The sequence below is a fragment of the Salvelinus alpinus genome, chromosome 37, assembly GCF_045679555.1.
Source record: "Salvelinus alpinus chromosome 37, SLU_Salpinus.1, whole genome shotgun sequence".
NCBI lineage: Eukaryota > Metazoa > Chordata > Actinopteri > Salmoniformes > Salmonidae > Salvelinus > Salvelinus alpinus.
In genome coordinates this window covers 11,365,861-11,380,852 of record NC_092122.1, presented here as the reverse complement: position 1 = coordinate 11,380,852, position 14,992 = coordinate 11,365,861, and the positions used below count along the sequence as shown (strand labels likewise).

At 47.0% G+C, this 14,992-nt stretch overlaps 1 protein-coding gene across 1 annotated transcript; it reads left to right on the top strand.

The window, feature by feature from the left end:
• Positions 1–5,935: 5,935 nt before the first annotated feature.
• Positions 5,936–14,401, top strand: LOC139565708 (trichohyalin-like). Its single transcript, XM_071386211.1, has 3 exons — positions 5,936–5,968; positions 6,073–7,833; positions 14,264–14,401. Exons 1-3 carry the CDS (start codon positions 5,936–5,938, stop codon positions 14,399–14,401), a joined length of 1,932 nt encoding a protein of 643 aa, XP_071242312.1.
• The last annotated feature ends 591 nt before the right edge of the window (positions 14,402–14,992 follow it).

The window sequence follows — 14,992 nt, the reverse complement described above, 5'->3', positions numbered from 1 at the left end:
GACCCGGTGGGCGGCTGCGGTGGAAAACTGCAGGTGGTAGGAGTAGATGGCAGAGCCGCGGAACCGGCAGCCAGATCGAGGATGATGGGTGTGTCGTCATTGTCGGCAGCCGGGGGTTTGGCACAGGCGGCTGTGGAATTGCTAGCCCGGCACTCTCTGCCGAGGTGGTGGTGTACATAGAAAACAGCACAGCTGAGCGTAGTCGCTCAGGAGAGGCCGGGGATGCTTGGCTTTTTCAGGTGGATCTTGGAGATTTGGTTGGCTTGCAGATTTGGTTTGGTTGGTTTGCAACCTCAGTGCCCACGTTTGGTGGATACCGTGGTTGTGGTGCGGAGTGACGGGGAGGAGCCAGTGGATGGTTGGAACCACTGGCTTGGTCTGACTGAATGCTGTACCTTCGGAGGCTTATCCGGGAACAGGTCTTCATCAGATGGAAGGTGTGATTAGAAAAAAATAATTATTATTGAATAACCAGAGACAGTGAAAACGAAAAGAAACTAGCGGTTAACTTCTTATGGCTGCAGGGGCAGTATTGAGTAGCTTGGATGAAAGGTGCACAGAGGTGCCCATATTAAACGGCCTGCTCCTCGGTCCCAGTTGCTAATATATATTATTATTCATATTGGATAGAAAACACTCTTAAGTTTCTGTGAGTATAACAGAACTCATATGGCAGGCAAAAACCTGAGAAGTTCCACTTCCTGTTAGAAGTTTTTCTGAGGTGGCAGATTTTCAACCAAGCTCTCAATGAAATTACAGCGAGATATGGATGAGTTTTGACTTCCACTAGATGTCAACAGTCAACAGAACTTTGTCTGATGACTCTAATGTGAAGGGGGGCCGAAGGAGACAGGAATGAGTAATCACTGCCACGAGCTGACCACGCATTCACCATGCGCCTTCACATGAGGAGGACATCCGTTCCACCGCTCTTCTGAAGTCAATCTAATTCTCCGGTTGGAACGTTATTCAAGATGTATGTTAACAACATTCTAAAGATTGATTCAGTACATTGTTTGACATGTTTCTACTGACTGTTACGGAACTTTTGGACATTTCATCACGTTATAGTGGAGGCGCTTTGTGACTTTGGAATTGTTTACCAAAGGCGCTAACCAAAGTAGCTAATTGGACATAAATAATGGACATTATCGAACAAATCAAGCATTTATTGTGGACCTGGGATTCCTAGGACTGAATTCTGATGAAGTTCATCAAAGGTAAGGAAACATTTATCATGTATTTTCTGGTTTCTGTTGACCCCAACATGGCGGCTAATTTGGCTATTGTTCTGAGCTCCGTCTCAGATTATTGCATGATTAGCTTTTTCCGTCAAGTTTTTTTGAAATCTGACACAGCGGTTGCATTAAGGAGAGGTATATCTATAATTCCATGTGTATAACTTGTATTATCATCTACATTTATGATGAGTATTTCTGTTGAAACGATGTGGCTATGCAAAATCACTTGATGTTTTTGGAACTAGTGAATGTAACGCGCCAATGTAAACTCAGATTTTTTGTTATAAATATGAACTTTATCAAACAAAACATGCATGTATTGTGTAACATGAAGTCCTATGAGTGTCATCTGATGAAGATAATCAAAGGTTAGTGATTAATTTTATCTCTATTTCTGCTTTTTCTGACTGCTATCACTGGAAAAATGGCTGTGCTTATTGTGGTTTGATGGTGACCTCACATAATCGTTTGTAGCGCTTTCGCTGAAAAGCATAGTTGAAATCGGACACTTTGGTGGGATTAACAACAAGAATACCTTTAAAATGATATAAGACACATGTACAGTGGGGAGAACAAGTATTTGATACACTGCCGATTTTGCAGGTTTTCCTACTTACAAAGCATGTAGAGGTCTGTAATTTTTATCATAGGTACACTTCAACTGTGAGAGACGGAATCTAAAACAAAAATCCAGAAAATCACATTGTATGATTTTTAAATAATTAATTTGCATTTTATTGCATGACATAAGTATTTGATCACCTACCAACCAGTAAGAATTCCGGCTCTCACAGACCTGTTAGTTTTTCTTTAAGAAGCCCTCCTGTTCTCCACTCATTACCTGTATTAACTGCACCTGTTTGAACTTGTTACCTGTATAAAAGACACCTGTCCACACACAATCAAACAGATTCCAACCTCTCCACAATGGCCAAGACCAGAGAGCTGTGTAAGGACATCAGGGATAAAATTGTAGACCTGCACAAGGCTGGGATGGGCTACAGGACAATAGGCAAGCAGCTTGGTGAGAAGGAAACAACTGTTGGCGCAATTATTAGAAAATGGAAGAAGTTCAAGATGACGGTCAATCACCCTCGGTCTGGGGCTCCATGCAAGATTTCACCTCGTGGGGCATCAATGATCATGAGGAAGGTGAGGGATCAGCCCAGAACTACACGGCAGGACCTGGTCAATGACCTGAAGAGAGCTGGGACCACAGTGTCAAAGAAAACCATTAGTAACACACTACGCCGTCATGGATTAAAATCCTGCAGCGCACGCAAGGTCCCCCTGCTCAAGCCAGCGCATGTCCAGGCCTGTCTGAAGTTTGCCAATGACCATCTGGATGATCCAGAGGAGGAATGGGAGAAGGTCATGTGGTCTGATGAGACAAAAATAGAGCTTTTTGGTCTAAACTCCACTCGCTGTGTTTGGAGGAAGAAGAAGGATGAGTACAACCCCAAGAACCCATCCCAACCGTGAAGCATGGAGGTGGAAACATCATTCTTTGGGGCTGCTTTTCTGCAAAGGGGACAGGACGACTGCACCGTATTGAGGGGAGGATGGATGGGGCCATGTATCGCGAGATCTTGGCCAACAACCTCCTTCCCTCAGTAAGAGCATTGAAGATGGGTCGTGGCTGGGTCTTCCAGCATGACAACGACCTGAAAGACACAGCCAGGGCAACTAAGGAGTGACTCCGTAAGAACCATCTCAAGGTCCTGGAGTGGCCTAGCCAGTCTCCAGACCTGAACCCAATAGAAAATCTTTGGAGGGAGCTGAAAGTCCGTATCGCCCAGCGACAGCCCCGAAACCTGAAGGATCTGGAGAAGGTCTGTATGGAGGAGTGGGCCAAAATCCCTGCTGTGCAAACCTGGTCAAGAACTACAGGAAACGTATGATCTCTGTAATTGCAAACAAAGGTTTCTGTACCAAATATTAAGTTCTGCTTTTCTGATGTATCAAATACTTATGTCATTCAATAAAATGCAAATTAATTACTTAAAAATCATACAATGTGATTTTCTGGATTTTTGTTTTAGATTCCGTCTCTCACAATTGAAGTGTACCTATGATAAAAATTACAGACCTCTACATGCTTTGTAAGTAGGAAAACCTGCAAAATCGGCAGTGTATCAAATACTTGTTCTCCCCACTGTATGTTTGAGGAATTTTAATTATGAGATTTCTGTTGTTTGAATTTGGCGCCCTGCACTTTCACTGGCTGCTGTCATATCGATCCCGGTAGCGGGATGCAGCCATAAGAAACCCCTTGGCCTACTTTACAGCTAATGATTTTTGCTTGTAAAATTAAAGCCGTGTTCATTTATGAAAGTTCATGTTTCTTTACATTGAGCTATATTTACTATGTAGCTGAAGTTCAGGAGGACGTCCACACCTAAATATTCTCAACACCTCCACTATCTAGTCATTACCTACATTTATACTCACCTGTTCCACCCCTAACCTGTGTGTTTGCTTCCTGCGTTACACTAAGCGTTGCACACTTTCCAAGATTCGCTACTCATTGCTTGTCTGCTTTTGTTACCTAGCTTGCCGACTATCCACTTTAATTAACTCATTTATCCTTTCACATAAAGTTTCCATGGTTAGACTAAACACAGTCTTTTCTCAGAACTTTGGTCTTTCTTGCATTTCTCTCTCTCTGTCTGTCTTGCATGCACTCACACACACACACACACACACACACACACACACACACACACACTGACAGTCTCCATAACCCGTCCTTTGATCACTGTAATCAACCATAAACATCATGTGCCTGGAGGTCCAATAATTACTGGCTGCCAGAGAGGCCCTGTAGGAACATGTCACACACACACATACACACACACATGCCACAAACGCACAGTTGCATGCGCCTATGCTCACTTACACACAGGTGTGTGTGCTCTGCTGCTCTGCTGCGCTCTAAGCTCAGACAGGGCCTCAGCATAGGACACTAATGAGTCCAATGAGACTAAGGGGAAAATAACCCCTGAAATGTACACCACACTAAAACACCTTAGAGAGAAGAAAGGGAGTGAGAGAGAGGGAGTGAGAGAGAGGGAGAGAGAGAGAGAAAGAGAGAAAGAGAGAGAGAGAGAAAGAGAGCGAGAGAAAGGATAAATAGAGAGAATGAAAGTGGGAGCGAGCAGGACTGGAGAAAGAAGACTAAAGAGAGATGGCGGAATAAAAAAGGAGAAAAAAAGAGTGTGCCGTTGCCAAAGCCGTTGCTGAGCTGTTGCCGGTAACCATGGTAACGGATTCCTATGGTGTGTATTCTGGTTGGCGTGAGGAGTTAGAGGGAGCGAGAGAGAGAGGGTGTAAAGGGTTTTGGCAAACGCCACCCTGCCAAAGGGACTCTTTATCTGCTAGGGAGCAGAGGATAGGAGCCTCCGTTATTCAAGCACTTCCTGTTATACCATGACATCTATAGAAAGCAGATGTTACATAAACGCCATGGTACACTGTCTCCCCTCACACCACAACTGCCCACAACTGTGTGTCTCTGTGTGAGAGGCAAACACATACAAATACCAGGGCTCGCTCTGAACAAGCCTCGAGCAAACCAGTGGTGTTTTATCATTGCAAGCCAGTAAGCTACAGGCCAATCAAAGGAGCTCGATCCAACCGAGCCGCTGGCAAATGGCAGGCCTTGATCCAACAAAGCTGCCAGCCAATGAAAGGCCTTGATCATCGCAAGCCTCTGGCCTACGATAGGCCTTGATACTTCAGTGTTGGTCTCCCTCTCTAAGGCCTCCAGGGCAGCTGTATATGTCCCACTCCTTTAACTAAAGCCAAAGTCTGCACATGTCCACTGGTGCTTCTAAAGTTCCAGTGTTAGTTACTGAAACAGTGAACTCAACACCTTATATTAGGGGTGTCTAATTTAGTGGTTTCCAATTTAGTGGTTTCCAAGTCCCCCTTGGGTTCTGAATCTATCTATTACTGTCAATGCTGAAAACGTGAGAATACACATACCTGATTGCAATGTAAACTCCTGAAATCAGACAGGGAGAGCAGTTACAAAGGTTCCATACGAAGGTTCCATGTACAATCCCCGCCAAGAGAACACAAGTAACCCCACTCTTGAATGTATGAACCATGCATAAGCCAGGCCAGTCTCATGGCATATATGTTTCATTTGTATAAACCATGTAGAAGCAGGTTCTTACAGGATGAAAGTGAACCCACCCAGCACAGCCTAGTCACAAAGCTAGAGCTGGACACCAGGCGATAGCACCAACCACTAGGTCACTAAAGCCCTGACAACCCTCTGGTACCAGGCCTGATCCATATAAAGCCAACGTTTGTGGGGTCAAAACAATAGGTTTGAGATCTGTTGATAGGACTTGGAGCATGGGGACACAGTCTGGGGTAGAGGGACATCCGTCATGGCAGCTTTATGGGGCCAGAGATACACACAGGGGGTGAGGCAGGCTTATCTCTGGGAGAGAGGTGAACACACACACAGATGATTACAATCCTAAATATGACATGATAAAGGTCAAACAAATTAAGGGTCAGTCTGAATGAATCATTGACAATCATCCAGTCTAAACTTTGCTGTAGATCTGTATGGCCGGTGAATACCAGGGGACAGATAGCTGGTGAGTCATTCCTTCCCAAGTTCTGAAAATAAATACATGTGTGTACACTGTGTGTGTGCTTAGCAGCAGGGCTGAAGGATGGCCAGCGCTGTGTACACAGGAGTGGAGTCAGTGAGTACAAACATTTATTGGAGGCGAGTGACATTCCTGAGTGTTATTATGACTGCGTGAATCTTTCATGATGAGGTCAAGGATCAACAACACCCAAAACCTAGGAGAACAAACACACGGTGGTGGAAATAGTAAGGGAGAACAAACAACAGGAGGAGTGGAGAGAGGTAAGAGTGAAGGAGAGAGCGAGAACGGAGGACAAACAACAAGAGGTGCGGAGAGAGGAACGAGGGAAGGAGAGAGCGAGAACGGAGGACAAACAACAAGAGGTGCGGAGAGAGGTAAGAGTGAAGGAGAGAGCGAGAACGGAGGACAAACAACAAGAGGTGCGGAGAGAGGAACGAGGGAAGGAGAGAGCGAGAACGGAGGACAAACAACAAGAGGTGCGGAGAGAGGTAAGAGTGAAGGAGAGAGCGAGAACGGAGAACAAACAACAGGAGGAGTGGAGAGAGGTAAGAGTGAAGGAGAGAGCGAGAACGGAGGACAAACAACAAGAGGTGCGGAGAGAGGAACGAGGGAAGGAGAGAGCGAGAACGGAGGACAAACAACAAGAGGTGCGGAGAGAGGTAAGAGTGAAGGAGAGAGCGAGAACGGAGGACAAACAACAAGAGGTGCGGAGAGAGGAACGAGGGAAGGAGAGAGCGAGAACGGAGGACAAACAACAAGAGGTGCGGAGAGAGGTAAGAGTGAAGGAGAGAGCGAGAACGGAGAACAAACAACAGGAGGAGTGGAGAGAGGTAAGAGTGAAGGAGAGAGCGAGAACGGAGGACAAACAACAAGAGGTGCGGAGAGAGGAAAGAGTGAAGGAGAGAGCGAGAACGGAGGACAAACAACAAGAGGTGCGGAGAGAGGAAAGAGTGAAGGAGAGAGCGAGAACGGAGGACAAACAACAAGAGGTGCGGAGAGAGGAAAGAGTGAAGGAGAGAGCGAGAACGGAGGACAAACAACAAGAGGTGCGGAGAGAGGAAAGAGTGAAGGAGAGAGCGAGAACGGAGGACAAACAACAAGAGGTGCGGAGAGAGGTAAGAGTGAAGGAGAGAGCGAGAACGGAGGACAAACAACAAGAGGTGCGGAGAGAGGTAAGAGTGAAGGAGAGAGCGAGAACGGAGGACAAACAACAAGAGGTGCGGAGAGAGGGAAGAGTGAAGGAGAGAGCGAGAACGGAGGACAAACAACAAGAGGTGCGGAGAGAGGAAAGAGTGAAGGAGAGAGCGGGAACGGAGGACAAACAACAAGAGGTGCGGAGAGAGGAAAGAGTGAAGGAGAGAGCGAGAACGGAGGACAAACAACAAGAGGTGCGGAGAGAGGAAAGAGTGAAGGAGAGAGCGAGAACGGAGGACAAACAACAAGAGGTGCGGAGAGAGGAAAGAGTGAAGGAGAGAGCGAGAACGGAGGACAAACAACAAGAGGTGCGGAGAGAGGAAAGAGTGAAGGAGAGAGCGAGAACGGAGGACAAACAACAAGAGGTGCGGAGAGAGGAAAGAGTGAAGGAGAGAGCGAGAACGGAGTACAAACAACAAGAGGTGCGGAGAGAGGAAAGAGTGAAGGAGAGAGCGAGAACGGAGGACAAACAACAAGAGGTGCGGAGAGAGAAAAGAGTGAAGGAGAGAGCGAGAACGGAGTACAAACAACAAGAGGTGCGGAGAGAGGAAAGAGTGAAGGAGAGAGCGAGAACGGAGGACAAACAACAAGAGGTGCGGAGAGAGGAAAGAGTGAAGGAGAGAGCGAGAACGGAGGACAAACAACAAGAGGTGCGGAGAGAGGAAAGAGTGAAGGAGAGAGCGAGAACGGAGGACAAACAACAAGAGGTGCGGAGAGAGGAAAGAGTGAAGGAGAGAGCGAGAACGGAGGACAAACAACAAGAGGTGCGGAGAGAGGAAAGAGTGAAGGAGAGAGCGAGAAAGAGAGAGAGAACAAGTGAAGAACAGAAAGAGTGCAAGATATAAAATCACAAACACCAGAAGATTAAAGCAACAGATATTATCTTTTTAGAGAGAGAGAGAGAGATAGAGAAATGAGAGAGAATGAATGACAGAGAGAGGAAGACAGAAAAGGATATAAGAAAGAGAGAGACAGAAACAACGGAAGAGAAAATGACAGAAAGGGTGAAATACACAGAGAGAGAGAGAGAGAGAGAGAAGGAGAGAGAGAGTAGGAGGGATGCGTGTGTGTTAGTGCCTCTAGATATAATTGTCCATACTGGCAGATGCACTGTCCTAGGCTGTAATTTGGAGCGGTTTATCAACGGGCCTTTAATGAGGTTTAATGTGAGTCCCACTGTGTTCAAATGGCACACTCATTTGTCCATGAACAAACCCCATTCACTCCCCCACAAGCCCCCACTGACCCCTGGGCAGCTGGGACATGACCTCTCATAGACAACACCTCCAACATACAGTACACCTCACCATGTTAACAGGAGAGTATTTGGTGTGTCATAGGGGTTGTGTTAGGAGGTTAGGGTCGAGGTTAGGAAGAGGTTTAGTGTGGCTGTGTACCAATAGTCTTGTGAGGCTTCCTCTCCTTGGCCTCTTCTATGGGTGGCAGGAAGGAGATAAGAGACAAACAGGAGAAGACAATCTAAAACTATTGGGACACATTATTAAGTGTCTTTCGGTTTGCGGGCATTTATTTAATTAGAATGAAAAGTTTAAACGTAGCCAGTGAACCAGTGTGAGATGAGAGGCGTCTCGTACCACTGGAATCCTGCTGAATGCAAGGCTGAGCTCATTAGAACTGCCTCTACATCATAGACACTACTCTGCTGCTGTTTTCACAGACACACAGCACAGACCGGAGAGAGAGAGAGAGAGAGAGAAAGAGGGCTAGAGATGGAAACAATGATAGGAGAGACAAAGCAGGTGGCCTGGGTAATTGCCTGGGGAATATATTGAATGAGCCACAGTGCGTCTGATGGAATAGGAAATCGTCTCTATCTCCTTATTCTCTCTTTCTCTCTCTTTCTGTATCACCCTCTCATTATCTCTCCCACTCCTTTTCTCTTATCCATCTACCCTCACCCTTTAAACACATCTCTATCTTCATCTCCTGCTACATTCTCTTCACCTCTCTCCCGTCTTTACATTTGGGCAATTCCTCAGTGTGTCAAACTAGTTAAACAAACCATACCAACTCTATGCACAAGGACTATTTTTGAACAATTTACACTGAACATTTTGAAAAAACGTATTTACTTGAAGAACAGTGCAGATGCAACGTTTGGTAACAGAATGACGGTTTGTCATAATAATTTGCTGGGTGCTTCTATTTGCCCTGTTTCCCACATGTACATGTGTGTATTAATACGCATGTGTGAATTGGATTTTTTATTTTTTTTTGCATATCCCAACTCTCCCTAAGACACCCTCGGAGACTGGGGTCATGGCCAGGATCTGCCATCTTCAACGGCGACCCTGGTGTAAATAGGGTTAAGTGTCTTGCTCGAGGGCACATCGGCATGTTTTGTCCTTTGTTGACTCAGCGATTTGACTAGGTTAGTAGCCCAGTGATCTAACCAATAGACTACTTGCCACGTGTTGAATGACGGTTGTTTGTGCCGTCATTCTGTTACCAAACTTTGCATCTGCGATGCTTTTCCAGTAAATATGTTTGTGTAAAATACTCAGAGGAAATAGTTGAAAGTAGTTCTTGTGCATAGAGCTGGTATGGTTTGTTTAAATTTGTAATCATTGGTTTTTGTTTGATATACATTTTAAATTGAAACATCTGAGTATCAGTGTCACTCTGTCACAGTGGAGTTCCCCTTTTCTGTCGCTCCCTTTCTCGCACGCACGCACGCACACGCGCACGCACGCACGCACACACGCACGTACACACACACACACACACATCCAAACCGGCACACAAACAATATACTTGTCTGGCTGATGGCCTTTAAATCAATCAGAGACAGAATGAATAATAATAAGAGGTAGTAATTAATTATATACGTCAACCCCCCTCCTCCCCCCATTTCCCCTATCTAAAAACCATTCAACCAGAATCGTCTAGAAGACCACCTCTTTGGACAGATGCCGGCCATATCTAGGCTACAGAGATGTGGTCTGTGTCTGCGCGTGGAGATTCCTTTTGAATCAGGGCTTGACAGTATCTAGGTTATGGAGGTGGCTGTTATTGCGAGGGAGTGAATGGCAGCAAGTGAATGGGGCTGGAGACAGGGGCCAGCAGTGGAGGAGAGATATTATGTGGGGGGGGGGGGGGGGGGGGGTACGGCTAAGACACGGAGATGGCAGGGGTGAGATAGTGTCACTGTATCCATTTAAAGGAGTTTAATGAGATGGTTCAGAAGACAGTCGGAGTGAGAGAAAGAGTGAAAGAGAGAGAGACCCTTTCACCACGACACCTCCCACAATACCTCTCATCCACACCTCCCTCCTCCTCTCTCTCTCTCTCTCTCTCCGTCTCCTTCTCCTTCTCTCCTCACCCTGCCTTTTGTGAATAGATAAAACACATTCAATCAGAGCGAATGAGAAAATGAGTGTGTGAAAGAGATTCATTCAGTCATGCAGGCGTCCTTAATACATTTCAAAGGAGGCTGAGGTGAGGAGTGTGTTTCTATGCTGATAAACAGCAACTTCAGGCCAGGAACATAAGAGGTAGATATGTTAGGATACAGAAACCCCTCATCTTCTGACTTCAATCATGAACCTGTACTTAGGGCCCTGAGTTTCTCCTAGTCAGATCACATTGCTATGAAAAACTCAGGGCCCTAAACAGCTGTACAACACAATCACTAAAACCACAATAAACGCTGCATAATAAAATAGCCCACAATGTCCGTACTCAACTCGACAGTACTCTTAAAATACACCAAGCACTTCTATTGAGATGGAGCAGCATTTGAGTTGTACCTCTAGCAGTCACACAAACCTCCCACATTTTTGTAGCCACTGTAATGTTGCTACTACCAAGCCCACTGTGGCTGCCTGCTGTAATAACTGGTGTATGGTATCACTGTGGTTGGGTTAACTGCTTGTACAATCTTTAATGGTTGAGTTACTGCATATTCCTAAGTAGGAAACAGCCTATAATTTGAACTGCCAGTTTGACTGTAATTTCAGTGAGGTTGGAGTGGACTGGGTATAATACTGCAAGGATATAGGACGAACTCAGGGTTGTAATGGCAGAAGACAATAGGGTGTGAGTGGTGATGATGAAAGGGGGATACCTAGTCAGTTGTACAACTGAAGGCATTCAACTGAAATGTGTCTTCCGCATTTAACCCAACCCCTCTGAATCAGAGAGGTGTCTTCGGCGCCCGGGGAAAAGTGGGGTTAACTGCCTTACTCAGGGGCAGAACAACAGATTTTTGCCTTGTCAGCTCGGGGATTCGATCCAGCAACCTTTCGGTTACTGGCCCAACGCTCTAACCACTAGGCTACCTGATGCCCATGATGATGATGATGACAAAGATGGTGATGACGATGATGATGAGGATGATTGTCGATGATGAGGATGATTGTCGATGATGATGATGATGTCGATGATGATGGTGTGAAATACATGTTTTACTGCTTTCATTTTTCAGAATGAGACAATGTGTGTGCAGGCAACAGTTAGTGAACAAAAAGACCAGGTAAACATTGCTATGGCAGGTTTGATCGAATCCAGCCTAAGGACAACAGCTCAATACCCATCTCACAAAGAGCGCGAGAGAGAGAGAGAGAGAGAGAGAGAGAGAGAGAGAGAGAGAGAGAGAGAGAGAGAGAGAGATAGCGAGGGGAGAAGAAGAGAGGGACTAGCCGCACTGTCATTCTGACCATCAAATCACATTAGCGGCCATGCCATATTTATCCAATTCAAGACAAGGTGCATCTGAACATTCACAGCACACACCCAGAACGCTGCCTGGCTGATTGGAGGCCCACTGAACAATCCTCCCAACATGTTATTTACCAGCGGCTGGAGATGATGATGATGATGCTTATTGTACGATGTGTCTTCTGGGTCGATGTAGAATAAATGGAGAAGAGGCAAAGGAGGGAGAGAAGGAGTGAGGTAAGGTCAGGAGGAGAAGAGGGTAATGTTACAGATGACACTGACATGGTTATTACAGCCTAGTGGGGTGGAAGAGGAGCAGAGGAGCAGAGATGGACTGGAGTGGGGGAGTGGATAGAGTAGATGGGTCTTACCCTGTCTTCCTCCCTCTACCCACTCTCCCTTTTTCTGTCTTCCTACTTTGTTTATTGATCACACTTCATCCGTCTCTTTCTTTCTGTCCCCTCTCCTCCAATCCTAAAACCCCCATCTTTCCAAGCAGTACAAGTCCATATAGCAGTTATGTTCCCTGAGTTCCAGACAGACCTCTACTCTGAACTCTCGTCTCCAGTCCATGTCTCCACACAGTGTAAAAGCTGTTAGGACCAGGAGAAACATCTATGTCATCTACAGATGACCTGCTGGACACTGGATTTCTTTGGTGAAACACTATCAATGTCTGAGATAGTGAGCAGTCATGAGGGAACAAGGCTAAGGCCTGTGAAGCTAAGAAGGTTATCGCTTCAAACACATTAGCATGACTCAATTCTTGTTCAGGATTGTATGTATTTGAATTATATTGACCAATGTGTGTAGGGGTGTTTTCATACACTCTGACTCCGATTCATCCCCCCTCCACCCATCTGTGTTGCTGCCTCTAATGAGGGTCTATTTATACACCCCTCCTACAGGCGAGCTGAAGAATGGAGGGATGGAGGGGTGGAGCGAGGGAACGGAGGAGTGAAGGAGTGATGTGCTTCATTCTGTTTGCTAATACAGAACATTGTGTCTTACTGTGAGCTTTGTGCTGCTTGGTTCAAACAGAACCTTAATACGGTAGTTCTAATGAGCAGGCCTGTGTTAACTTTTACTGGGTCAGGACTAATATGTTCTCTGCTACTCCAATAACAACACCAGCACTATTAAACCTGTGGAGTATAGAGCTGCTGGAAGGGAAATGTGTGTGTGTGTGTGTGTGTGTGTGAGTGTGTGAGTGTGTGTGTGTGTGTGTGTGTGTGTGTGTGTGTGTGTGATGAAGTGTGTGTGTGTGTGTGTGTGTGTGTGTGTGTGTGTGTGTGTGTGTGTGTGTGTGTGTGTGTGTGTGTGTGTGTGTGTGTGTGTGTGTGTGTGTGATGAAGTGTGTGTGTGTGTGTACGTGTGTGTGTGTGTGTGTGTGTGTGTGTGTGTGTGTGTGTGTGTGTGTGTGTGTGTGTGTGTGTGTGTGTGTGTGTGTGTGATGAAGTGTGTAGGCTTGCTGGACAGAGTGGACAGGAAAGTGGCTCTTAACTCAATGAGAGTATAACATTTTATTTGAAATGCCTTGCATAACGGTACAGTCAACCTCTCACAGAACTCTGTTTAACACGTCCACCTCTCTAATTCTTCACTTCTTTCTCTCCTTCCCTATTTTTTTTATCTTCCTCTCAAACCATTTTCCTGGCTCTCCTCGTCATATTAAACCCAAATCAACTCTCCCGATGTCCTTCTCCCCCTGTCTCTAACCATCTCATAAATAAGGCGATCCACAGACCTAGGATCAGTTTACCCACCCGCAATCATAACCGGAACCACCAGGAGAAGAAAGGCAAACTGACCATAGATCAGTGCTTGTTGGCAACTTCATCAAATGTTCATATGTTATCTGACAGGGTGGCAGGGGTGCAGGGTGAGATTGAGATCAGGTTGCTCTAAACCTAATTTCTCCTGCTTTCTCTGAGAGCAGAGATCCCTGTCACACCGCATGGCCGTGTGACCAGCATGGCAAAGGGCTAACTCATTAGTCTGCCTCATCACAGCAGGAGACCGGATACACACACACACACACACACACACACACACACACACACACACACACACACACACACACACACACACACACACACACACACACACACACACACACACACACACACACACACACACACACACACACACACACACACACACACACAAACACACACAAAGAGGCAAGCACTCTCTCACTTTATTTTCCCTCTGGCTCTTTTTTCTCTCCTATTCTCTCTATTCCGATCAGTCTTTTTCTTCCCCCTACCTTTACTCATTTTCATCTTTCTTCTTGTCACTTTCTTCCTCTCCGCCACCCTCCCTCTCTCTCTCCTCTCTCTGGCTTCTCCATCTAGGATTTAATTAAAGGAGTTAAATGGCCAGGGGTGATTCTCATCATGTCATCCCTCTCTCTTTCTCTCCTCCTCTGAGGTTATATCTGACTAATCCACCCCCCCCCCCCCCCCCCCCCCGAAGCTCAGTCTCAATAATGCATGGGCTGTGTGGCTGTAGCCTGGCCACCCAGCGAGCCTGACACCAGGAGAGAGGCTGAGGCTGACTCCTAGCACCAGTCTTGGTGCCGCTGGGGCGGCTGTAGCCTGGCCGCCCAGCGAGCCTGACACCAGGAGAGAGGCTGAGGCTGACTCCTAGCACCAGACCTGGTGCTGCTGGGGCGGCTGTAGCCTGGCCGCCCAGCGAGCCTGACACCAGGAGAGAGGCTGAGGCTGACTCCTAGCACCAGACTTGGTGCTGCTGGGGTGGCTGTAGCCTGGCCGCCCAGCGAGCCTGACACCAGGAGAGAGGCTGAGGCTGACTCCTAGCACCAGACCTGGTGCTGCTGGGGTGGCTGTAGCCTGGCAGCCCAGCGAGCCTGACACCAGGAGAGAGGCTGAGGCTGACTCCTAGCACCAGACTTGGTGCTGCTGGGGCGGCTGTAGCCTGGCAGCCCAGCGAGCCTGACTCCAGGAGAGAGGCTGAGGCTGACTCCTAGCACCAGACCTGGTGCTGCTGGGGCGGCTGTAGCCTGGCCGCCCAGCGAGCCTGACTCCAGGAGAGAGGCTGAGGCTGACTCCTAGCACCAGACCTGGTGCCGCTGGGGCGGCTGTAGCCTGGCCACCCAGCGAGCCTGACACCAGGAGAGAGGCTGAGGCTGACTCCTAGCACCAGACCTGGTGCTGCTGGGGCGGCTGTAGCCTGGCCACCCAGCGAGCCTGACACCAGGAGAGAGGCTGAGGCTGACTC

Excerpts from the sequence above, each read along its gene's own strand:
- LOC139565708 (XM_071386211.1), top strand. The coding sequence starts at position 5,936 with ATGGCCAGCGCTGTGTACACAGGAGTGGAGTCA. Across the intron at positions 5,969-6,072 it reads TGTACACAGGAGTGGAGTCA|GAGAACAAACACACGGTGGT; the intron begins GTGAGTACAAAC and ends CCCAAAACCTAG. Across the intron at positions 7,834-14,263 it reads CGGAGGACAAACAACAAGAG|CCTGGCCACCCAGCGAGCCT; the intron begins GTGCGGAGAGAG and ends GTGTGGCTGTAG.